Raw genomic sequence first — 24,119 nt, 5'->3', positions numbered from 1 at the left:
TCTCTGTGTGGTTTTATCTCCAACAGTTTGGCTGGTGCTGTCTGGTGAGGAGTGTGTGGGGAAAAAGGAAACTTCTGTATCACTCCTTCCAGCCCTGAGGTCCTAAAGAACTAGAATAAGGACTGGTGGTTGTTGTTATTATTATTATGACAATGACTATTACTATATTTGTTAGGTTTAATTTGGTTTCTTTTCTTAGAAATAAATAGTAGTATGGGATACCCAACATAAGATATCTTGAAGAATTTGTTTTTTTTTTTTTTTTTCAGAAGCTGTTGAGGTCTTTTTCTTCCCAAAAATCTCCTTTACAGAATTTCATGTTGATCTCCATCTTCCTTCCGAAGGACATCGTCCAAAATAAATCAGTCACAGCTAAAAATCTTGGGGAGGGTCTTACCTTGACCCTTGTCAGATGAATGTGGTGCTGCTGGACATACAGAGTCAATAACATGATGAAGAGTAGTGGGTGAAACACTACCTGACATGCTAGACTGGTCTTTGCAGCACCAGTGCCCTCTTTGAGATCACCAGATCTTCTTTGCACACTTATGCTTATGTCCAAATCCTGCTGCTCCTTTGCGCTCCAGTGCCTTGCTCCACATTTGCTTAGGAGTATCTTCAATGATCTTAAGGGTTCTTTTCCAACCTAAATTATTCCATGATTCTATCTTTAACCCATGCTTTCCTTAGAGGTCTTCATTTAAGGAGATGATATTTACACACTGTGAACACATGGGAGCTGCTGTGACTTGATCTTACTGGAAACATCATTTTTCCTCTTCTTATTACAGGGTTTGTGTGTCCCTCCCAGTAAGGTTACATGACAGAAACAGATTATTATGTGTTATAATACACATAATGTTATGGGAACTTTATGTATGCAGAAAGGGATTAGTTCTCTTTGGCTTGCTGGGGAAGGCCATGGGTTTCCTAGAGTACAGAGCAACCCAAGACGAAAGATTAGGTTATCATTTCAGTTCCTAACCCTCTTCTCCATCTTTTTCTCCTTCTGGACACCTGCTGCTGTGAGCTCCAGGTGATGAATCCTCTAAGAACACCAGTTTGTAAAGATAGAGGTTGCCAAATCAGTTGCATCATTCCTTAAAACATTCTTTGTCATGTGGAAGAACGATTAAATGATGAATCAGAGTTAGCCAAACATTAAGCAGAGCCTGTAAAATGTAATTAAGATCACTTAGGAGAAATGTGGAAGTTTTGGCAGCTTGTTTATGGCAGGTGGGTGCCCCAAAAGGCAGCATGACCATCAGCCTTTCAATGAGTGTGTGCTCCATGCCTAGAAAATGAAAGAAAAATGTACAGGATATTTCAGCTTAGTGAAAAATGAAACAATCTTTCAGCTTAGTATTCCTGAAAAAGTGGTCTTGTACAGAAGTGTATTCTTCCAAAGTTTGGGTTTGGGAGTTAGTAGCAGGGGAATAAACTGGACATAGAATGGAGCTTCTGGTCAAGCGTGTAAAGAACAAATAATGGTAAAAAACAGCAAGGCTGGCACCTGCTGGTATAAGTGTACACCACAATCTCTTTTAGAGAGTTTCTTACAGAGTTTGTATCTTTTAAAATAAACTCTATTAATGTACACCCATGACGTCAGAAGTACTCACTGATTAGTTTTTAAATTTTTTTTTCCTGGGGGTGAATCTATTTGAAAGAGCCCAGGTCCAGATGCAGAAGGCATCTGCTGTCACACAGCAATGCTACTTCTAGGCACTTGCTACCTCTAGAAATCAGGGTCTGAGCTTTTAAAAGTTTAGCATACCAAATCAGTGGTTCCTTTGGAACATTAGGGTCATCACGACTAAAATATTTGTGGATCTTACAATGTGGAAAGTGCAATGTGAATTTAAAATGTAATTTTGTCCTACTGTAGCAACACGGGCAGTACTGTAACTTAGCCACCAGTGCTGGCAAAAAGCAAACAAGGTTATTTTATGCCTGTTTAAAAGAAAATGGGGTGGAAAGGAACCTTTGGATCTCTGGATCCATCTCTCTGCTTTATAGGCACTGACATTACAGACCCCTTTCATGAATGTTCAGCTACGCTCCTCAAAGCAGGACAGGCTTGTGCTCCCACTGCTCTTCTTTCATAGCTGTTCCACCATGGGATTGCTTTAGTGGATTGAATCTCTCTTCTAACAGCCAGCCTTTGTGTATTTCTGGCCATCTTATAGTTCATTTGATCTTATGCCAACAGAAATAGCTGAAATACCTTTTGCCTCCCTGGTGTTTATTCCTTCATTATGTGCAGGCAGAGCAGTCCCTTCCTATCTCTGCTTTCCCATGGCTGTGCTAAACAAGCCAAGTTATTTTAAGCTTTTCTTGCAGGAAATGTTCTTGGACACAAATGGTGTTTGTGCACCATGTTCCAGGTGCAGTTCATCATGACAGCCTGACCTGAGGTGTCATTGTTTGGCTAGAGAAAACATCTTTTCTTCTGCACCACAGCATGGTGCTGATCTTTTCCACGGTTGCTGTTACACTGGGAACTCATAGTCACCTGGTATCTGCCTGGTTGTCTTCAAGCAGATGAGTTACCATCATGTACCACCCATTTCTTGTGCCTTGCATGCATTTTGAATCCATGTGTTTCCTTCCAGTTCAGCATTTCTGATCCTCAGGGTCTTCCTTGTGATATCTTTATCCTCCCCTTGTGTTGATGATGCCTGACAGCTGTGCATCATCTCAAATTTCCCAAACCTCTTCAGGATATCTGTGCTAAAATAATTAGATCTTCAAGAATGTTGCTTGTAACCCCCTTTCAGACAGTCAGCTGGATACGATCTACTTCTGTCCTTTGACTAGAAATTCGTATGTCCAGACAAATCTGACTCTGGCACCTGTGGCGAGCCTCTGTGGCACTCTATCTCTTCTTCCCACTCATTGCCTGTTTTCATTGTAGGAACCACCTTCCTATTCTCCCCACATAAAGCACCATGGAATAGTTAATAGATGCATTGAAACTCACCAGAGTTGAATTTTACATGATGGAAATCACCAACTCCTCTTGTTTGGAGTTCATGAACTTTTCATATTTCACTTTTGTGTCAGCTGTTTCTGTTCTCAGATCTTTTACCTACCTCCTCTTTGTCAGCCCGATCAATTCCTTCCTCTTGCTTAAAATGGAGTCAGTGGGTGTGTTTAGTTTCGAAATCACATCTAGAGGCCATATCATATCTTTAATCTCCACCACATTCACTGTATACAGAGATTGCATGGCTTTCCTTGTTCTCCTCTGATGCAAATGTCTGTGGAAGCTTCTCTGGCCTTTGCTTTATTTTCCAACTTGCCTTGACTTTTGCTATTTCTCAACATCCCAACATATTCTGCTGGTTTCTTTACTGTCTAGATGTTAATTTTTCCGGTTCCTTGTAGAATTCATTTATTCCTGCTCTTTGCGTTGTGGTGGTTAGTTATCTGTCTTGCCTTCATATATTTTGCATGAGTTACAGATTGATAAGCAAAAGGAACTGACTGGTAGGATAGCTGAACTGAGGTGGAGCCTGAAGATCTGGGATATCTTCGAATCAAAGGTACTGAAATGGTCAATAAAGTTTGACACTTGGAGATCCCAAGTCTTAATTACTTCCCAGTTGTTTAAAATTGAATTTTAACAGAAAAAATGTGTCATCACTTAGTCTGAGGTTATTGTTTTATGAGAGACTTCTGTAAAGTATGTATTTCTTCCAGAAACATGACATGTTGGTTGAGTGGTTATGGATGAAATTTGTTAGCTGTGACATTCAGGAATAACTGGCTACTGTTAGGGTTACCAGGTCGGGGCTTCTTAATGTGTTTTTGGAAATCAGTGTTTCCCACACAGAGAATGAAAAGATCTGAATCTGAGTGTTTTTTTCCTTACCAGTAACAATGCAGAGATCATACCAATATCACTTGTTTTCTAATGGTGACAATGCAGAGACCTTGATCAAACCCTCACGTGGGTGGTCTATAGAGCACTATACCAGTGTTCAAAACTTGAACTCAAGCTGACTGAAGTTAGTGGAAAAAAAATCCCCATTTTATTCTTTGGACCTGGGTCTGAGCCTCTGATGAACCACAGCACGATGATGGCATTGGGGTGTTTCCAATTCAGGCTCTGTTGTGCTTTGAATAACACGTGAAGTGCCTTATGAAGAGCCCGTCTTTTACTTGGTCATCCCACTGACTAGACACCAGTTTGGAGAAGATTTGACCCGGAGTGGAGCTTGGGTTTCACAATATGTGTATCAAATTTGTTTAAGAGTTTGTATTTCATTTCAGGATGATTGATTGGGTGTCCTGGCCCCTGGGAAAGAACATAGACAAGTGGATCATTGCTCTGCTGAAGGGTTTGGCTTCAGTGAAAAAGTTCAGCATCTTGATTGAAGTCACTCTTTCAAAAATAGAAAAGGTCAGTTGGCTCTTTTAAATGTGATGTGAACCACAGAAATATCAGCTCGTACCTGAAATATCATCTTGCCTTTCAACTGAATTGAGGACGAGATGTGACTTGAGATGTGTAGAGAAGAGTTTGCTGTCCCAGAGGATACTGTTGTTGCAGCTAGGAATGATATTCCCCTGAACAACCTGGGGTTCTTCAGGTCTTGGTCTGCAGAGGTACTGATATCTTAAAGGTTATGAAATAAAGTAGCCAAGGATTTTCAAGCCAACCAATCACTTTCCTTCCCAAACTATAGAGCTCTTGTGAAACTTGACTTTGGGAAGGTAACATGCTCTCCTTTGACTATACCTGGATCAGTGCTGGCTGGCACAGGCAAAATACGTAATAGTGAGCATATCAACAGTCCACACAGTCACAGGTCAGTTTTAAAGCCTGTGTCCTGGTTTAGTTAATTTATTAGTACAAATAAAGCCTGCACTGCCATTGCCATCACCTGTTTCAACAGTGAGTACTTCCTCTCTCTGAAAACTCTGTGACCGAGTGCCGAAATTGGTTGTCACTACTTCAAAAACTTTTTCCCATGCTGTGGTCCTGCTGTTCCCTCCTTTGAATAATGGGGATAAAACCTGGCTGAGCTGCCAGTGGAAGTCACCATAGAAGTTACTATGACTATGTTCTTAGGGACATGGTGGGCTTGGCAATGATGGATTAATGGTTGGGCTCAATGATCTTAGAGATATTTTCCAACCTAAACGATTCTGTGATTGTATAATTATTAGTACTGGAACACTATCAATAACTGCATTTGTTCTTGTGATACCCCAAGTGCATTGAGCAGTGGGAGAGTAGCCAAGCACCTCTGGCTTTTCTTTATCTTTCCTTTCATTGTTAATGCATAGGGAAGGGACACAGCCCTTAAATAACGTGATTTTTGGAAACCTTCAAGAAGTGTGATCTGAGAGGGGTAGAAGCTATATAGGTATTTCTTGTAAAGTAGAATAAATATCATTATTTCATCTTTGAAAAAGGTATTTGCTTTTTATCTCTTTGCCTGAAAGGTTAGTGATAAAGTTCCAAATATCTTAATAAAATAGAAGAGGCGCATTTTAGAAAATCTAGCATCCTGCTGTGCTTGCATGGCCTTGTTCATGAGGAGGTATGAAAATGCAGTGCTGTTACAGAGGCCTGCACCTTGTTGTGCCAGGCATTGCACAAACCCAAAAGAGTGAGAATAACCCACATGGTGTTTTTAGGATGCCCTGAGGCAATGCTCTGGACAGGAGGAGAAGACTCTAGAGGCCTGATTGCAGGCTGCTTGCTTCAACATCCAACATGGATTAGGAAGAGACCAGCAGCTGTGGTAGATGCCCAGCGCCTTTCTTTCCTGCTGTTCCCTTCTTCTTCACTTTGCAATGCTGTTCTGCCTTCTCATTTGCTTTTTTCTCTCCCTGTAGGTCTTCTCCAAGTTGCTGTACCCCATCGTGAGAGAGGGGGCTTTGTCTGTCCTGCAGTACATGCTGCTGAGCTTCCAGCACTCCCACGAGGCATTTCACTTGGTAAGGCTGTGTCTGACACTTGGATGAGGGCATTGCCTTGAGGGTAAAACTATGCTGTGGGGCAGCACGGGTAGGGGGGGACCTAAGGTGCTGAGATATTGGGCCATCTTTCAAAGCATTGTACAGTGTCAGTGCAATAGGACTAGAGGAGTGGATCAGAACACTTCCACTACACAGATTCTCTGCTGTTAAAAGCAAAACCAACTTTTGGCAGCATTTAAATCTTCACTTTTCATTTCCACAGTAATATTCTATATTTTGTTTTGCTGTTGGCACGAAGGCACAGCTCTGCTTCCTGCTGGTGTTACCTCTGGAATACTGAATTTAAAAAGTGAGGCTGAAGGCAAAAGCATGCTTGCAGTGATTGACTTGATAAAAGTAGTAATGGAAAATTACTTGTATTAATGTTTGAGTTCATACTTTCTTGTTAAAGCCCTTACATTTGGCTTTTTACCTAAAGTTCGCAGAATAAACAGATAAGGCTGGAAAAAAGCAAAGCTAGACAATATTTTCATTTTTCATTCCTCAGCTGGAGACACTTTAAATGAGCCTGAATTTCTTGAGAATCTCTTTGGTTTCTAAAAATAGGGTCATTCCAATGTATTGTCTTCGGCTGGGTGTCCAAATTTTGAAACACTTCAGAAGCTGTCAGTTGCTCTTGGCTTGAAGTTTCCATCTGCAGCCCAACGAGTATAAATTTCCTCCTTTATTAAAAAAAAAAACAACAATCAGGGCAGAAACCTCTCTTGCTTCTAATATTTTGTGTTTGTCCTGGCACTTGGGAAGAATTCTTCCCACCACAGCTTGGCAAAATTTTGATGTATAAAATGGTGCTGGGATTGATTTGTTTCCCCAACAAATCTTTCCTGTTGGAATGGAAATAGTTAAAATCCTCAACATTTTGAAGAGAAAGAAAAAGAACAGGAGAGGAAGACCAAGGGAGGAAGAGAGGACCAGGAAATGGCTGGACTGGGATCCTGATACTTTACCAGGGATTATTCTGGGCTAAAAATGACATAAAATATAAATATGAAAAAGGTTGTGTAACTGCCCAGGGTCATTGTAGCACATCTGCAGGGTTGGAAATAGGTTATTATTTTTCTGTGCAGCTGTGGGGTCAGCAGAGGGTGCCCATGAGCAATGGATCGTTTGCATTTGCATCTGCTCGTGCATTTTTACATTTTCTAGATGAAAGCAAAATAACAAACCTGCTGTTTATATGCCTGTTGCCACCCATCCGACCACACCAATTCCAGTTCAGTTTATTCAGTATAAAATAAAATAGAGCACAGCAGACAACACTTCTTTTAGGCTAATTCCATCTATCTTGCAGGTTTGAATCCTTGTACTTGGCAGTCGGCATATAATGCTCCTTTCCACTGTGGATGTGGGATTTAGGAGACACTGAAGCATGGCAACTGCAGTTCAGCAAAACAGCAATACAAACCTGCAGGTGTCATGCAGCATGAAACCCTCTAAGGTTGACTAAAGTCAGTGGAAGAGTTGCTGTTGAGTTCATAGGGTATGAAGTCCAGAATGGGACTGAAGTCAACTCCTGTATATTGTCTTTTCTGCCTGTGGGTGAATGTCATTCCACCAATTGTATGTTAAAGCTCTGTGAGTAATTTGGAGTAATTTTTGTAGTGAATTTTCCTTTTTCAGCTACTCCCTCACATCCCCAGGCTGGTGGCCTCTTTGAAGAAGGAGGATTCCAATTCGGCAACCAGCTCCCTGGAGCAGCTGGCTGAGCTCATCCACTGCATGTTCTTCCGCTTCTCAGGATTTCCAGACCTCTATGAACCTGTCCTAGAAGCAGTTAAAGTAAGATATACACTTTTCAGTGATTTTTCTGCTTTCCATATGGAAATGGCATCTTAGTTGGTAGTCTAGTACAGAGGGACTGACCTACTGGTAGGGATGTAATAACCTCAACAACACCTGAAATTGTAGTAGAAGAAAGGGTTTAAAATTCTGAGTTTGAGCCCTGCCTAAGCAGGTTGAGGGAAGATACTTCGCTAATGGTGGGCCTGCAGAAGTCCTGATGTTACCTGTAGATTTTAGTCATAACTTTATTCTGGAATGCCTCTAAAGGACTAATACGGTCAGGTAAACACCTCCTTGCATGGTGGCATGTTCATGTGAAGAGCAGGGAAAATGAGTTTTATGAGAACACCTCTAGCAGAGGAGTTTTGCAGTTGCCCATTACTAATTCTTCACAGGCAAAGATCAGTCCTAGAGTCACAGAATCATAGAATCTCCTGAGTTGGAAGAGATCCACAAGGATCATCAACTTCAACTCCTCAGCTTGCAAAGGACAACCTCAAGAATCACACCATATGCCTGAGAGTGTTGTCCAAATGCTTCTTGGCTTGGTGCAGTGACCACTTCCCTGGGAAACCTGTTGCAGTGTCTAGCCACCCTGTGGTGGACACTTTTCCTAATATCCAACTTAAATGTCCCCTGACTGTGCTTAATGCTGTTTCCTTGTGTCCTATCACTAGTCACCAGATAGAAGAAATCAGTGCCTGCCCCTCTGCTTCCCCTTGTGAGGACAGATAATAACTCATAACACAGATCTCTTTTTCCAAGGCTCTTCCTATTCCAAATGAAGACCGGATTAAACACCTCTTGGGACAAAATGGTTGGACCTCCCAGAAGAATGAGCTGGCCTGCTTCTACCCACGCCTGGCATCTAAATCAGAGACAGGAAAGATCGGGTTAATTAACTTGGGAAACACCTGCTACATGAACAGCATCATACAGTCTCTTTTCATGGCTTCGGAGTGAGTTTTTCCTCACTTGCTCCCATTCAAGGCTGCTCCAGGGCTTACTTGTCACACCAGCCTTGCATGTCCCACACTGATTTTCCATCTTACATGTTGCACCTCTGCTTTTCTTTCGCAGCTTTCGGCATTCAGTGTTGAATTTAACTGAGGGCAACTCCCAGCCCCTGATGACAAAGCTCCAGTGGCTCTTTGCATTTTTGGAGCACAGTCAGGTAATTATTTCATGTTCTAGTTATTTGTTTGGACTGTCGGCTGCGGAAAGGCTCGTCTCCAAGTTGCTTCCTGCTGGCTCCAATGTGCTGATAAGGAGCTGTGGATCTTGGTGGGTTTTTATAATGGGACAAATTTTGTTTATATGAAGGAGGCTTATTTTTGGGGGTGGAGGAGGGAAGCTCCTGTCACCCATGAAAATGAGCTATGTTCACTCCAGGCTGTCTGTCTTCAGCCTGTGGTCTTCTTGGGTTGGGCTGATGTAATAACTAACAGTGTTGACAGTGAAGTCCCTTGGTAATAGTTTACATCTGTGGGCAGCTGAAAAGCCTGTTAGTGTAAAGCAGAGGTTTTGTTTCTTGCTATGCAGCAAGGTAAAAGACTGGAGCAGCTCACTTGTCCCATTACTCCACAGCAAAGCACAACCAATCAATGAAAGTTGCCTTAAAAGTTGTTTTGTTAAAGAATAATAATAAAAAAACCCTTAGACTCCAATATTTTGAATCCTCTGTATGTGAGGGAAAGTAAAATAAAAATAACACCCTTAAACTAATTATGAATGTTTCCATGACATTTGATAAGCATGAAATTTAATAGAAGTGACTCCTAGAGATACAGCTAAGTCATATCTAACTCCTCTCTTGAAAATGTATCTTTCTGTCCCTAGAAAGATGAGATTTTGAAAATCCAGTGAATTTTCCTTTGCTGGGTAACGAGTCATCTGGGCTTCTCCATTTTCCAAGCCTTGACTGACAGAGCTGGGTTGTGGCATTGTGGTATTATGTCACTACAGATGACTTAGGGGGAAAATATAGATATCCTGTTAAATTTAATATTTAGTCATAGAAGAGTCTAGTATTTGATAGCAGGTTAGGGCATCTGTGTTCTGTGATGAGCAAGTACAGAAGCATATTTACTTGTGTAGTTGATGGTTAATAGTTTCCTGCTAATTTCCTTTTAGTTATTTTTCTTCTTTGGGCTGTTCTTAAAGTCATTTTTTTACCAAAGATGGGTCTTTTACCATGTTAATTAGACAGCTGCTTCCTAATGGCATCAATTACATTATCTGTTAATGCAGATTACCTGCCTGCAGTGATCAGAATGTTGGGTGGAAGTTTAGCGCATTTTTTGCTTTGTTTTTTTTTTTTTTTTTTTTTTTTTTTTTTTTTTTTAAGGGATTTGGTGAGAGAGATCCTGATCAAATTAAATGGAGCAGCAAATTAAATTCATACTGAATTAAGCAGAATTATCTGGATCAGGCCAATAAGCCATTTTAAAACTGAAGGATAGACACATGGATATTTTATAGAAGTATATGTAAAATAATGTCTGAAATTCATCCTTACTGTCCTGGCTTGTAGCAAACCAAGATAGTCTTCCTGTGCACTGGGATTAGCCTTTGTAGGGAGAAAAAAGGGATCTTATCAAGCACAGAACACTGTGCTCCCAGTGAAACAGCCAGAAAGGCATTCCTCTCCCCTCTCCATCCCCCAGTGTGAACTGAGAACAAAATCCCTAGCATTAATTGCATTTCTTCTGTGTTGCTGGCAGCGACCTGCCATCTCACCTGAGAGCTTCCTCTCTGCCTCCTGGCCGCCCTGGTTCACCCCTGGAGCTCAGCAGGACTGCTCAGAGTATCTCAAGTACTTGCTGGACCGGTACGTGACAAACTCCATGATTTTGGAGCCTGGTGTCTATGGCATCCCTGGACCAAAAGTAATGTTTAATGCTGACCCACATGCACATGAGAGTGGAGGCTTGGGGCGAAAGACGGTGAAACTAATCAGAGGCTCCTTGATAAAACCCTGATTGGGCAGTCCTAGGGGTAAGGTCAGAACTTAGTTCGGCTTGAAAATTTCTGCCTTTGCTCTGAAGGCAGGGGAATTCATAGAATCATAGGATCATTAAGGTTGGAAAAGACCTCATCATCCAACCATTAACCTGACACTGCCAAGCCCACCACTAAACCATGTCCCTAAATGGCACATCTACACATGTTTTGAACACTTCAAATGTTGGATGCAGGAGTGGTGATTTCACTGCTTCCTTGGACAGTCTGTTCCAATGCTTGACTACCCTTCCAGTGAAGAAATTTTTTCTGATATCCAGTCTAAAATTGTACCAACTTTAGAGATTTACCTGACAAGCCACTCAGCCTCCTCTGTAAAATGGTGGGGTTTGCCTTTCTCTTACCAAGAAATACCAAATCTCTGGCGTGCCAGTGATCTCTCTGGAAGTGGGGAATCAATGTCACACAGAGCCTTCAGGTTCCCCAGTCCTGCTCAACTCCTTCCTGCCTTCCTTCTGCAGCATCACACTTCTGGGTACAGACAGGTTAACTGGGATTAACCGCTTGGAGTGAAGAACAGGAACCCTACTTTAGAAACTATCTCTTGGTATTGTATTGATGCATAATGCAGTCTTTTTCTCCCCTGCTAAAGGCTGCACGAAGAAGAAAAAACTGGGAAAAGGATCTACCAGAAGCTCAAGGAATCCAGCTTGATGTCTCAGGCAGTAGAGCATCATTACTTAAACAAGACATTGATTGAGAAGATGTTTGGGGGTAAAATGATGACAAAGATCCGCTGCTTGAAGTGCCTGAATGTCTCTTCCCGAGAAGAAGCCTTCACAGACCTGTCCCTGGCTTTTCCTCCATCAGACAGGAACATGCATGGTAGCACATCTGTTCTGCCAGTGGAAGAAATTGGCCCACAGTTCATTGAGCCTCCTGTAAATGCAGGTCAGCTTGCAGGGTCTCCGTGGATCCGGAGGAAGGCCCCCATGGTGGGGGATCCTGCAACCCTGCCGATGTTGGTGGAAACATTGGGTTTCAAGGAGCCGGGAAAAGCAGCAAATCCCTTAAGTGGCAATGATGTTAGTGTGGATACAGCCAAAGACCCTTTCTCCACTTTTGGGGAGCAGGCATGTGCTCCCAAGGACTCCAGATCTGTTCCAGATCTAATCAACTATTTTCTTTCACCAGAGAGACTGACAGCAGAGAATAAATACCACTGTGAGAAATGTGCTTCCCTGCAGGATGCAGAGAAGGTGGCAGAGCTGACAGAGGGTCCACACTACCTCATCCTCACACTGCTGCGCTTCTCTTTCGACCCACGGACTATGAAGAGGAAGAAGATCTTGGACAACATCTCCATCCCTGTGGTGCTCAAGCTACCCATCCTTGTTACTCCAGAGGAAACTGAGGAGGTTTGCCGGTGTGGGAAGGATAGTGCTGCCCCAGGAAGTGGCTTCATGTCTTTATTGTATGATCTCTGCAGTGTAGTGGTGCATTCAGGCATCTCCTCTGAGAGCGGCCACTACTACTGCTACTCCAGGGAGTGCACTGACACTGTCCCCCATGAGCAGCCCCGGGATGGGGTGCCAAAACCAGCCTCTGACAAGCAGTTGGACTTGGAAATCCAGTGGTACCTCTTCAATGACACCAGAGTTTCCTTTTCCTCCTTCGAATCAGTCAGCAATGTCACCTCGTTCTTCCCCAAAGACACTGCCTACGTCCTCTTCTACAGGCAGCGGCCGGGCAGGCAGAGCTGCCTGCTGCACGAGGCCCTGACTGAGGCTGGCCGCCTGCATGGAGAACCTTCCCTCCATAAGGACTTGATGGAAGCAATTTCCAAAGATAACATCCTCTACTTGCAGGTAACTCCCGCTGCTGTGCACAACAGGGTGCGATCCTGCAGCTGTCCGGCTCATGGGCCATGTTCCCACCCATCCGAGCAGCAGTGGGATCATGTCCTGTGGTTAAAATCCTGCAGATACCCACCCACTCCCTGAAGCCAAATCCCTTTTCCTTTTTAGCACCCAGATATAAACAGGTTACAGTTTCCTGTTGAAACTGGGCACTGAGATTGGTACAAGACACCTTGTGCCTGTGCTCAGGGTTGACTTGCTGTTATCTGCCCTTGGGAGTTCAGCCTGAAATTTTCTTCTGAGTATCTGGAAAAGACAGAATGATGGAATAGTTTGGGTCAGAAGGGACCTTTAAAGGCCATCTAGTCCAAGCTCCTACAGGATGAGCAGGGACATCTTCAACTAGATCAGGTTGCTCGAAGCCCTGTCCAGCTTGACCTTGAATGTTTCCAGGGATGGATCATCTACAACCTCTCTAGGAAATCTGTGCCAGTGCCTCACTACCCTCATTGTAAAAAACTTGTTCCTTACATTCTACCCTTTCCTTTTCTTCCCACCTTCGCTCACTGGTAACCAGCTGTTCCTTCCTACCACCTCTGACATTCACCTGAGCCATTGCAAGCCAGGTCGGTTTTTTTTCTCCTTCTTATCATAGAATCACAGGATGATTTAGGTTAGAAGGGACTTAAAGGCCATCTAGCTCCCTTGGGCAGGGGCACTTTCCACTAGACCAAGTTGCTCAAAGCCCCATCCAGCCTGACTTTGAACACTTCCAGGGATGGGGTATCCACAGCTGCCCTGGGCAAACAGATGAGCTGGGAATACAAACTAGAACAGATTTCATTCAGCTGGTGGAGTTCAACGCTTTCCAAACAATAGTATCCCATATGACAATAACAGCATGTGGGAGAATTTGAGCGGTCCCTTCTCTCCCAGAGGTGATACGGAAGGGCTGATTTTTGATCACTGGAGCGATGCAATGCTTTGCTGCATCCTTCTCACTGAACTCTAGAGATGAGCATGTGGCCTTCATACCCCAGTTTAATTTGGAGGAGGCTCCCAAGCGTAAGCAAACAGGCTCCTGGCTCCTCAGGGATGGTGGGAGCATCCTCCCACCTGGGTCCTTCAGTTGCTGATATCCTTGTGGCTTTTTCCCCCTTCTTTCTCCCAGGAACAGGAAAAAGAAGCGAGGAACAGAGCCGCCTACATTTCTGCCTTGCCAAAATCCCCGCTGTGGTGGAGAGACTTGGACAAGGACAAGGATGATGACAGCTCATCAGGGGGCTGCAGCCCAGCAGCGGGTGGGGGCGGATCCGGCTCCTTTCATGGACTCGTCTTCTAGCCAATGGGCTAAACCAGATAGGCAGTGTCCGTGGAGCCAGCCTAAAGCCAGAGGCTCCTCTTCCTCATCCTGATGACAGGGAGCATCTCAGAAGAGGATTTGAGAAACATTTCAATGAAAAAGGACTCAGGGGCTGATTCGGAGGCATCTGGAGGGTCTTGCTGCTTCCTATGCACTTGGTCTTCATGCCTTAACGTACCTAAGCTAATGCGATGAGCAGCTGCCGACAGCTCGGAAAAGTGCCCTTTTGCTTCAGCGTAGCCATGCCTTGCTTGCTGTGAGCCATGCCACTAGCCTGGGGAGGGGACAGGGACAGGCCTGGGGAGGAAGACAGACCCAGAGGGGCCCCAGGGATGGAGATGTCCCATGCACATCCCATCTGCAGACCTTCCCATGGCGCTGAGTTTGTTTTGGGGGGACCTCTGCTCAGTTGTTTTATTTCTTTTTAATGTGGTTTTGAGAACCCACCTTGACACACCTTTAAAGGTAGAGGAGGGCTGAAAAGTCTGAAAACTACCAAGCATCTAGTGTAGCAATGCTGATCTGTGAGGCAGTGAGCTTGCAAGCCTGCTTGGTCACAGCGAGTGATGGCAGGCTGACCAGAGGGGCTTTATGCTGCATTGCAAGGCATCCAAAAGAGACTGAAGGGCACAAACTCCTCCAACCAAGAGAGACTGGTCTGAACCAGTTGGGGGTTCTGGGCTCCAGTGAAGACCTGCTGTGTTACTAGTGACCTCTGGATACTGTTAGTGTGCACATCAGGCCCAGACACACAGCTGTTTTTCCAGATGTGTCTTTAGGACTTAGTTAGCCTCTTTCTGCTGCTGTCATTTGATGGCTTTCTGGGCTGTATCTGCCCTTTAAAATTTGTGCTTTTCTTTGGGATACCCTGCACTGAGCAGCAAATGACCGAGCTCCCCTAAACTCACTAGCTATTTTTTTAAAAAAAATGCTGATTTGCAAGGAGAGGAGCCCAACTAGATATATTATATCAACCCAATATAAATACATACTATGTAAAGCAATGTATTATATAAATCAGTAATGGGACAGGGGCTGATTTTGGTGACAGGTGGCCAGCTCAAGCCCCAGGCAGCACATCTACAGGACCACAGCTCCCTCCCGTCTCCCTCCCCAGCTGTTGTCCCCAACCTGCTCCTCCCTCACGCCTGTAGTAGAGATATCTCCAACTCAAGTGGCAGAGACTTGTGCCTTAGGTCTTAAGTGCAGGACCTAATCCTGACCATGGGGTATTGGGTTGGGAATACTGTTTTGCTGTAGAGGAAAAGGCAAAGCATAGACATTGCTATGGATAATGTGAGCAGAAAGTCTGCTAGAGAGGACACTTGGGATCAAATCTGTGATGTATACTATCATATTCTTTTATTGCCTTTCCTACATATAAATAAAGGAAATTAAGTAATTCAACATAGAGACTTAGTGTCTTATTGCAGTACTCACAGCTATTGGGCTGATGGGTCAAAAAAGAGATGGGAAAGCTGATGCGAGATGAGCATCCAACCTCACAGACGTGGACAATCCTGCAGAGGGGTGGCTTGGAAGAGGAGAGCAGGCAGAGTTGGAATGGGGATCCCAGGCCACAGCTGAGTGCCTTCCAACAGAAGATCACAATTCTAATAGTGGGATCTTGCAGATGAGCAGTGGAATGTGTTTGTTGCCTTTAAGTCAGCTAGACTCAAGGCAGTGCTAAGAGGGAATAAATATGGACCCAAAGCTTAAGTTTCACAGAAAGTACAGTGTTTCCTGGTTTTATTAATAGACTGCTATTTACCTCCTGTTCAAAGAGGTTGCCAAAAGTTTTCCTGTTGCTGTTGTCCTAGCTCCTTTCTTTCTGCCGGAGTGTTACCTGGAGGCATTTTCTGGGCCATGTGCTGTAAGGTGCTTTTGTAGGAAACTGTCTTTCCTTGATGAGATCCTAATCTAAATGACGAAGTCAGATAAGTCAGATAGTCAAACCAACATGGAAAATAGAGAGGCTGTATCATAGTCATGTTCTTCGCTGAACATCTTTTTTTCCCCCAAGGTATTTTGAGAGAAGCGGAGGCAAACAGCATGCAGTGCTCAGCACGGAGAGCAACCTGGAGAGTTTCAATGGTGTAATGAGGTTGTTTGGTTTAGTCTCTGTTCATTTCCTGTAGTTATTAGCATTGGACTTAGCTTTTGGACTCAGCCAATCCCACTATGTCACTGATGAAGATACTAAATAGTATTGGCCCCAGTATGGATCCTTGAGGGACACCACTCATTGCTGATTTCCATTTGGACACTGAGTCATTGACTGTAACTCTTCTGATGCAGCCATCCAGCCAATTCCTTATCCATCTAACGGTCCAGCCATTCATCAAACCCATCTCTTTCCAATTGATGGGTAAGACTGTTATAGGGGACCATATTAAAGGCCTTACAGAACTCCAGTATAGCACGAGTATGGTATATTACTATATGCTACAACAAGTATAGTATATACTGTATTACTAGTGTTAGTAATGCCAGTGATATTTGCATATTGTATATTGATAAAGTATATGCTATAGTATATGTGGTAGTATAGCTTGTAGTGTCTGTCACACATGCCTCTGGTCAAGGAGAACCCACAGGGGAGTCCTCAGCTCTTGGTTTGGGATCCCAGATGTGCTGCAGGTGTGAGGTGATGCTACTCGTCTAAAAAGGGTGTTACAGGGGCTGTGCTTATGGACATATCTTTCCACAGTTGTCTTTTTTTTTGTCTTTTTTTTTTTAGAAAAAGTATATATAAGTGCCTTGAAGGAGAAGGTTGAACTTTTAACTCTGGGGAAAGAATTTGTCCTTGTGCTTATGTTCTATGGGTGATTTGGGGCTCACAGATGTCGAGCTGCTGATGGGTGCAGAAGGCAGCACTTGTCCTTACTCTGCACACACTAAAGCAGACATATAGTAGGAAATTCAGTTTAGCAGCTGAAAAACACATGGTTTGGGTTCTGGTATCAGAAAAACCCCTAGCTGCATCCTAAAGGTCCTCATTACCCAGATGGGACAACTTGAAGCTGTAAGAGACTCTTGGTGACATGCTGAGAAGATGCTCTGAAAGCTTTAAAGGTGCTACGTAATTGAACTTGATCTGCTCTTCCCATGAATTCCCCCCTTCTCTCCCCACTCTGAATCCATGCTGGGAATCACCAGTGAGAGATGTCTTTTTATTATCATTCTTTTATTTTCCCATTGCTTTCCTGTTGCATATACAGTACTTAAAAATGAGATCACCTTCACGTCAGGCATGTACCATGTTTATTAACAGCAAAAAAAGTATTATCTATGCTTCACTCAAGACCGATTTACAGGATAAATAATTGTTTCAAATTACCTTTAAAAAAACCAAACGACAAACCCCTGAAGAATAAATTAATAACTTAAGTGATTAGCTGTCCACAGTGATTTGAAAACTTAATAACCATTCAAACAGTGACACCACAAGAAGACACATACTGTACAGTTTGCCACAAATTACTCTTTTCCTTCCTTCTACAAATGGAAATCAAAAAATTAAAAATACTCCTCTTTAAGAACAGTCATAGGCTTTGAAACACATAAAACGTCCCTGCGAATTGGCTGCCAATGCAACAGCTTCACAGCCGGGGCTCCGACCCCTCCTCGCAGCAGGTTAAGAGACACATGGAGAAAACTACCCTAATTTGGCTGCATCTATTCCCACGCAATGATGCCCGAAGTCAGTGGGGATATGCTGACTTTGCCAAGGGCTAGACTGAGTGGGATATAACTACTCTAAAGGTTTGATCCTAACCCTACGGAACTCATCAACAGGCTCCCTGTGGAGCCCAGGGTCCTGCTCCCTTCCTCTCTCCGTGACGTGCTTCATCCACCACGTCCAAAGGGACCAGCTGGCCATGGGATGGAAGGGGGATAGCTGTTTGGTGACACCTTGCTACATATCAACTACTGAATTAACAACCCAATCAACAGTACAACACTAAGAGTTGTGAACAAGGAGATAAAATTGTGACTACAATGATGGGATACCAAGGAGAAATCATGACCAAAAGGTGCACATCTCTACCTGCAAGAACCTCATTAACAGCTACAAGATCATTGCATCCATGTGGACAGGTTGGGCAGAGAAGAGAGGCACACAGACTCATCAGGGGCCTATTGGTTTATTGGCCCTTGTGAACTGATGCTGGACTGGTCCCTCTGATTTTCTTGACAGTTCTTTGATGTCCATGCATGTTCTCTGACTGGTGTCAGGGGTTAGGCTTTGCTCTTCCCCACTCCCATTACAAGTAGGGCTTCTCCATAATCACATAGTGTGGGTGACTGTCAACTTTTACATAGAATGGAACTATTATATCATCAGGTGGGAAAACATCAACACAATGCAAGCATAACTTGAGAAAACCATTCTCTTACTCACCTCCTAGGCCAGAAAGATCAGACAGGACCTGGGAACTATTTTAACATCTTCCTACTAAAGTCTACACCACATAAGAAAGACCTGGGCATAGCTCTACCCCTCCCAAGGAGCCATGATCAATGGGTAGCCAAAACAAGCCAATTCTTCCTGGTATGCTCAAAGGACTGGGATGCCAGGGTGTAAGAGCTGGCATGGAGCTGCTGAGGGTTCTGGGTTAGTCTCTAGCATAAAAAATTCATAGGTTCAAGATGTCTTCTAGTTGCTTGGACTGTGTGTCTGTGTCCTGGGTAACTTGGTCTGGGCCAGCCAGCCCTTTCCCAGGTGCAAGGGATGGCCCCAGTATGCATTAGTTCCTCTTGCTGGTGCATATGGCCTTAGAGGTTGAGCTGTTTTCTTTGACAGTTGGCTTCATGGCTTCACAGGAGAAGTGGCCCTGTCCCAGTTTTGGATGTTATAGGGCTCTAAGCAACACTTTCGGCCCCTTCCCTCACATGGAGGAGTCTCCACTCAACCCCAGCAGCACAGGATCTCAGGGCAGAAGAGATGTCTCTAGTCTCACCCCTTGCTCCAAGCAGGGTCAGCTATGGGGTTGATCCAGACTGGTCCTGAAAAGCTCCAAGAATGAAGACAGTACTTCGTAGGACAACCCTGTGAAGCCATGGCACTGCTGCCCCACAAACAGCTCATGGGAGCCCCACGGCAAGGTGTCTCCCAGCACATACTGGTCCCCACCACATTTCTTGTAGGGCTTCTCCTGCCCATCTCACAGCTGGGTGAATGGACCAGAGATCCCTGAAAGCCAGAGCACTGAGGCATCACACTGTCAGGCACTCACCCACTGAGAGTGAAATGCCCTGGGTAAGTCCCGAGAGTGGTGGGAGCTCCCCTCCCACCAGTGCATGGCTTTTACTGAGTAAAAGCCCCCAAATCTCTATATACCTGACTCGAGACTCATGCCAAAGGAGCACATGGTGAGGACTAAGACTTAAGCCATGCTGGCAAACTCCCCTGCCATCTCTCCTTCCAACCACGTTTCCCCATACATCAGCCTTTTCAGTGGCTGATGGCCTAGTGTCCAAATCTATCCTAGTTAGCCCCCATCAACCCAAGCCTTAGCTACCTTTTGGTTCTGGCTCTGTATTTAGCCTTATCTGCCAGACTCTCAACTTTGCCCTGGCAAAGTCTGCATTCACATGTATTTTCTTTCTCCAACTTGAGACTAAGCCTAAGCCTGGCATCCATTTAGAGCTAGAAATGTATTTCACACTGAACACTCAAATGTCAGTTCAGAGCAAATCAACTCCAAGGAAGCTCACAGAACTCACCAGACAGAAGAACTGTGAACAGCAGTTGCAGACTTACAGCAAGGGATACACACTTTTGGAGACTTTTCCCTTTAAACTCAACAGCTTAGAAATTTTAAAGCTTGGGGAAAACTTTGAGCCATGGCCCTGGTGCTTCATAAAAAGTAAATAATTGAGGTCATGATGCTTGTCCTGCCACACACATGCAAACACATCCCTTTTCTAAATGAGACCATAGAGCTGTAGAGCAGGGTCTGATGTGAAGGCTCAAGCCATTTTAATTGCAATTAAAATGAATAATTTGCAATGTTCTCAGCTTCCTAAAATACCTATTTCTAACAAAAGAGTCAGTCATACTTGAGCATCCAAGTATAGAGTGGATGTGATAAACTCAATGCCTTCAGGACAAAGTTCTTGGCAGTCCGTGTAATTAAAGCAGCTGCTTTTCAATATGATTTAAGACTAAATACTGCACAAACATTAATCATCAGGGACTGCTGTAATCAGCTCAGCAATCGTTACAGATGACTATTTCCACTGAAGCCATTGATTACTTAACAGCTTTCAGGAGGGGTTGATACAGTCACGTCTATAGGGCATAGTCTGTGGGCTGCTACTCAGTTTGAAGGTGCTGTTTGCTTGGTGCATAGCAGGGGAAAAAATTGGAGAAACGTTATCTGTTTCTGTGCAAACACAGACTTCACTGCAAAGCGGAGAGGGATGACCAACCAGCAGTTTTAAAATAGCTACTTTTGGGCTGTTTTGGTCCTTGATCTGCCAAATGTAATGGGCCAGTTACCAGTGATGCTCATGAGAGCAAATCATTAAAACAGGGGATCTGAGCCTGGGAAAAGTGCTATCCCATGCCAGTGCTTGCCCCATGAACAAATATAGACACTTGTGAAACACGGAGAAAAAAAAGGCCTAGTCTCTCCAGTATCACAAAAGGCCTTTTCCCTCTTAATGAACACTTTGGATTATATGTGAGAGTGGGCACTGGATGCATCTAGTCCCAGTGCAGAAGCATAGGGCACCCACTCAGCAAACTGCATCCAAACCCATTGTGTTTCAATCAAACCTACTGTGTTTCAAGCCCCTGCACCATCAGAAATGACTACTGCTGCTGCCTCCACCTTGCCTGCCCACTTCCATGGTACCGAGATGCAGTGATGACAGGGGTGATAGAAATACAGAGCACTGTACTCTAGTCTTCATTTCGTCATCTCACCAGGCAAGTGTGCAAGCCCCCAACAGGAGGCAATGGCCCTTAAAGGTGGTAACACACTCCCTGACCTTCAGAAAGCACCTGACTGTGCTAAGTCTTCCCCTTTGGGATTTTTTTCCTTCTAGTGATTATTATTTTACCATGAGCATTAGGATATTTGCTTCATTATTTCTGTAAAAGCCCAACACTTCAATGCCCTAAATGGGTTGTCAGACCTTTTCCATTAACATCCTTCCCTTTCACGGCATGCAAGAAGAAAATATAAAATGGCGTTGGAAGTTCAAAAGTTATTTTATCAGCATATCCTTAAGTGGCTGGTATCCCATCCCTCTGTGGGTCACGTCTGGCCCTTTCCAAACTCAAACCAAGATTAAACAAATGTGTTAACACTTAAGCATTAATAATCAATATAACTTGGTGGTGTTGGTGGAACACAGAGCTCATGGTACTGGGAGAGGTTAAGCCTGCAGAAAGAACAGCTCCAGCTATTTAATAAATATTATTACCTCATCTTTCTAATGTTTCCTTCATTTGGCTGTCGGTTTGCAGTCAACCTGTTTATTCGTGTCAGTGCTTGCTGTCTGGCAATCAGGCTGCTCCATGGTAATCATAAGTTCTTCCTGTTTTCATGAGATCACAAATTATTATCTCTGCATTAAACTGTCTCATCCTTCTTGTCTCTCTGTGTCCAGCAGCTGCCTGCAGAGTGATCTCAAAGCCTGGATGTGTTAAGGATGCTGGCAAGGGGCAACAGCAGATTCCCACCCATAATTAGAGCGAAGGGTTGTTAATGTCAGCAAGCCCCATTTCTGTGTTGAACATTGCTGAAGATGAGGAGAAAACAGTCCAGCCTTTTGGACCCTCCACAAACCAAACAAAATGCCATGTTAAAGCTAATATTGAAACACCTTGCCCTGACTGTCCTGACCAGCCTCTTCCCAAGCCTGTGACCTCACTATCAACCAACATTTCAATTACTCTTCTTTCTTCCAAGAAACATTCCACCAGACTTCCTCACTCAAGACCAACCTCTGCATCTGCCTTCTCCCAGTCCTTGCAGCAGCCTTCCACTCCCTTCTTGTCACTCATCCTTACACCAGTCTAGATACACAGGGTCTCCAGAGCCTCCCTGCACCCCTCAGAGCTTCTCACAATGGCCACAGATGTAGGACTCTCACTATATGGGCTTCTTTTGGTGCCACAAAGGGCAAATTTTGGTTCTTGGGATCAGATTCACAGGAATTGATTTCAGACAGGCAGCGGGTCAGGGCTTAAATTCTAGCTTCCAAAGCCAATCTCTCCAGCCCATTGACTTTGAGAGATGCTGGAAAATATCAACAGAAGACACCCCAACAAACTTGTGTGAGCATGTGCCAGCATGTTTGTGTGTGTATGGTGGGGTAAGTCCTGGACTTCTAAGTTAGCTCAATGGGACAGAGTGGATACTCCTCAAGCTCCTGAAAGTTAACAACCCCAACCAAAACCACAGCGGCTGTCTGACCAGGAGGAGAACAGCCTTCAGAGGTTTTGAGCATATTATTTACAAGAGATCAGACAACAAAAATGATTTCAAAAGGAATGGTTCTTGCTAAGTTTTGGGATTGGGAGGAGGCAGAGAAGAGAACAACCATAAGGAGTGGAAATCAGAGCTGGTGAATGATGTCACATGGGAGATGCTGCAAACCTGCATGGCATGGTTTGGGGTATGGTATGGAAGAAGACAGGGAGAGATGATGCAGTGTTAGCACATACAAGGTGGCTTTGATAGCTGTAAGCAAAAGATGTGTAGGGTGAAGCCTGGTATTGCTAAATCGAAGTTCCTGGATAGTGCATCCAGCAGCTAAAGCACAAAACTAGCCACCGAACATAGTTGGTCTTTATCACTGGCAAACAGTATCCGCCAAGTCTTCCCCTGAAATTAAGTTTTGTTTCGTTTTAAGAGAAAAAAAAATAATGAGACCCCCTTCCCTCCACAGACAAGTCTTAGAAATCCAGCCCAAGTGGAGCTGGGGAAAACCGACAGGACATTGGCCTGTTTTGATGCCTGCTGCAGGCACTACTGCTTCACGCTCTTGGCAGGCTCCGAGGACTGCCGCACATCAGTCCACTCTTGCATGGTGCTCTGCAGCGCCTGTGTCTTCTCCTTGTCCACTTGCACGTAATCAACCTTCTCATCTGAGGCGACCGACGAGGTGGAGGGCTGTGGGGAGGAGAAACAGGGTCACTCATCAGCTGCCTGCTTGTCCCCCTTGATCCTTCCTGCAGCAGCACTGAGGGTGCCACAAGTCCACCAGCACCATTCCTGCTTTCTTGCAGACTCCATAGCTCATCACCCTCCCTCTAACCTCCCAAAGAGTCTTGGATGAAAGATTTCACCTGCTCTGCCTCTTGCTGGCATGAGACTGTGGTGCAATGGAAGGGCAGAAACAGCACCTGGGTCTTTACCTTCCCACAAACTCTGGGACATAGATGTTTGGTTGCAATTTTGTTCTCTAACTGCTGATATTGCAAATTCAGCCTTACGTTTTGCTCATTTTTTTGTAAAGAACTCAAGAACTCTTACAGATACACATAAAAATCCCAGCTCCATCCCTTTTAGCATTGCTGATTCTACCCACCTATGGCGCTAACCCATTTTCACTCTCAAAACAACAGATATGTTTGCAGGTTCACCCAGGAGACATGTTAAGGAAAAAGGAGATATTTTTTACCATAGTTTTTGGGGTCCTGGAGCTTTTTCTGCCTCTACAAGCATTTCAGAGGACCTCCATCTGCTTGCAACTGGACCAGATAATGTGAAACCTTCACAAGACTTTTAGGTCTCGTTTATCACCTCAGGAGACATAGCTTCCTTTGGATATGTGGATGTCCTGAGATACTTCATTGCCCTGTTTTCCTATGATTTGCTTTAAGGTGGTGTTTGTTTCCCCTGTGTATGAACCTGGAGAAAAGTCACCAACATCTGTGTCTTTAGGAGCTTCCCTTTCCACATTTCCATATGACACTTGACAGAACTATCCCATTCCTGACCCATCTTCTCCCCACAGCTCTTCCTCACCAGGCAATGGCTTAATCAGCTCAACATTATTTAACTTTTAAAGGTCAGGGTTTTTTTTTGAAAACAGTTTGTACTTTTCCTGCCCAAATGACACCCTTTGAAAGCACCTGACTGGCAGCAGACAGGTTCCCAGCATTTTCTGAATAAGGTTATTTCAGATACTTT

General features: G+C 44.2%; 2 protein-coding genes across 4 annotated transcripts in view; one reads left to right on the top strand and one right to left on the bottom strand.

Annotated features, from left to right (window-relative positions):
* Positions 1-15,373, top strand: part of USP35 (ubiquitin specific peptidase 35) — a 28,915-nt gene extending 13,542 nt beyond the window's left edge. For all 3 annotated transcript variants that reach the window (XM_027741614.2, XM_027741613.2, XM_039384017.1), the window contains exons 4-11: positions 4,279-4,408; positions 5,854-5,955; positions 7,618-7,776; positions 8,545-8,738; positions 8,860-8,953; positions 10,503-10,609; positions 11,393-12,608; positions 13,771-15,373. In XM_027741614.2, the coding sequence (XP_027597415.1) occupies positions 4,279-4,408; positions 5,854-5,955; positions 7,618-7,776; positions 8,545-8,738; positions 8,860-8,953; positions 10,503-10,609; positions 11,393-12,608; positions 13,771-13,941 (2,173 nt within the window). In that variant the 3' untranslated portion in view covers positions 13,942-15,373. The remainder of the gene's footprint in view (positions 1-4,278; positions 4,409-5,853; positions 5,956-7,617; positions 7,777-8,544; positions 8,739-8,859; positions 8,954-10,502; positions 10,610-11,392; positions 12,609-13,770) is intronic.
* A 1,759-nt stretch (positions 15,374-17,132) lies between these two features.
* GAB2 (GRB2 associated binding protein 2) overlaps positions 17,133-24,119 on the bottom strand; it is a 92,665-nt gene continuing 85,678 nt past the window's right edge. Inside the window, exon 10 of the mRNA XM_027741626.2 lies at positions 17,133-23,096. Coding sequence (XP_027597427.1) covers positions 22,953-23,096 — 144 coding nt within the window. The 3' untranslated portion in view covers positions 17,133-22,952. The remainder of the gene's footprint in view (positions 23,097-24,119) is intronic.

The sequence above is a fragment of the Pipra filicauda genome, unplaced genomic scaffold (genome assembly GCF_003945595.2).
Source record: "Pipra filicauda isolate LSUMZ 115617 unplaced genomic scaffold, ASM394559v2 scaffold335_size1511353_pilon, whole genome shotgun sequence".
NCBI lineage: Eukaryota > Metazoa > Chordata > Aves > Passeriformes > Pipridae > Pipra > Pipra filicauda.
This window is presented reverse-complemented; position numbering and strand designations above follow the sequence as displayed.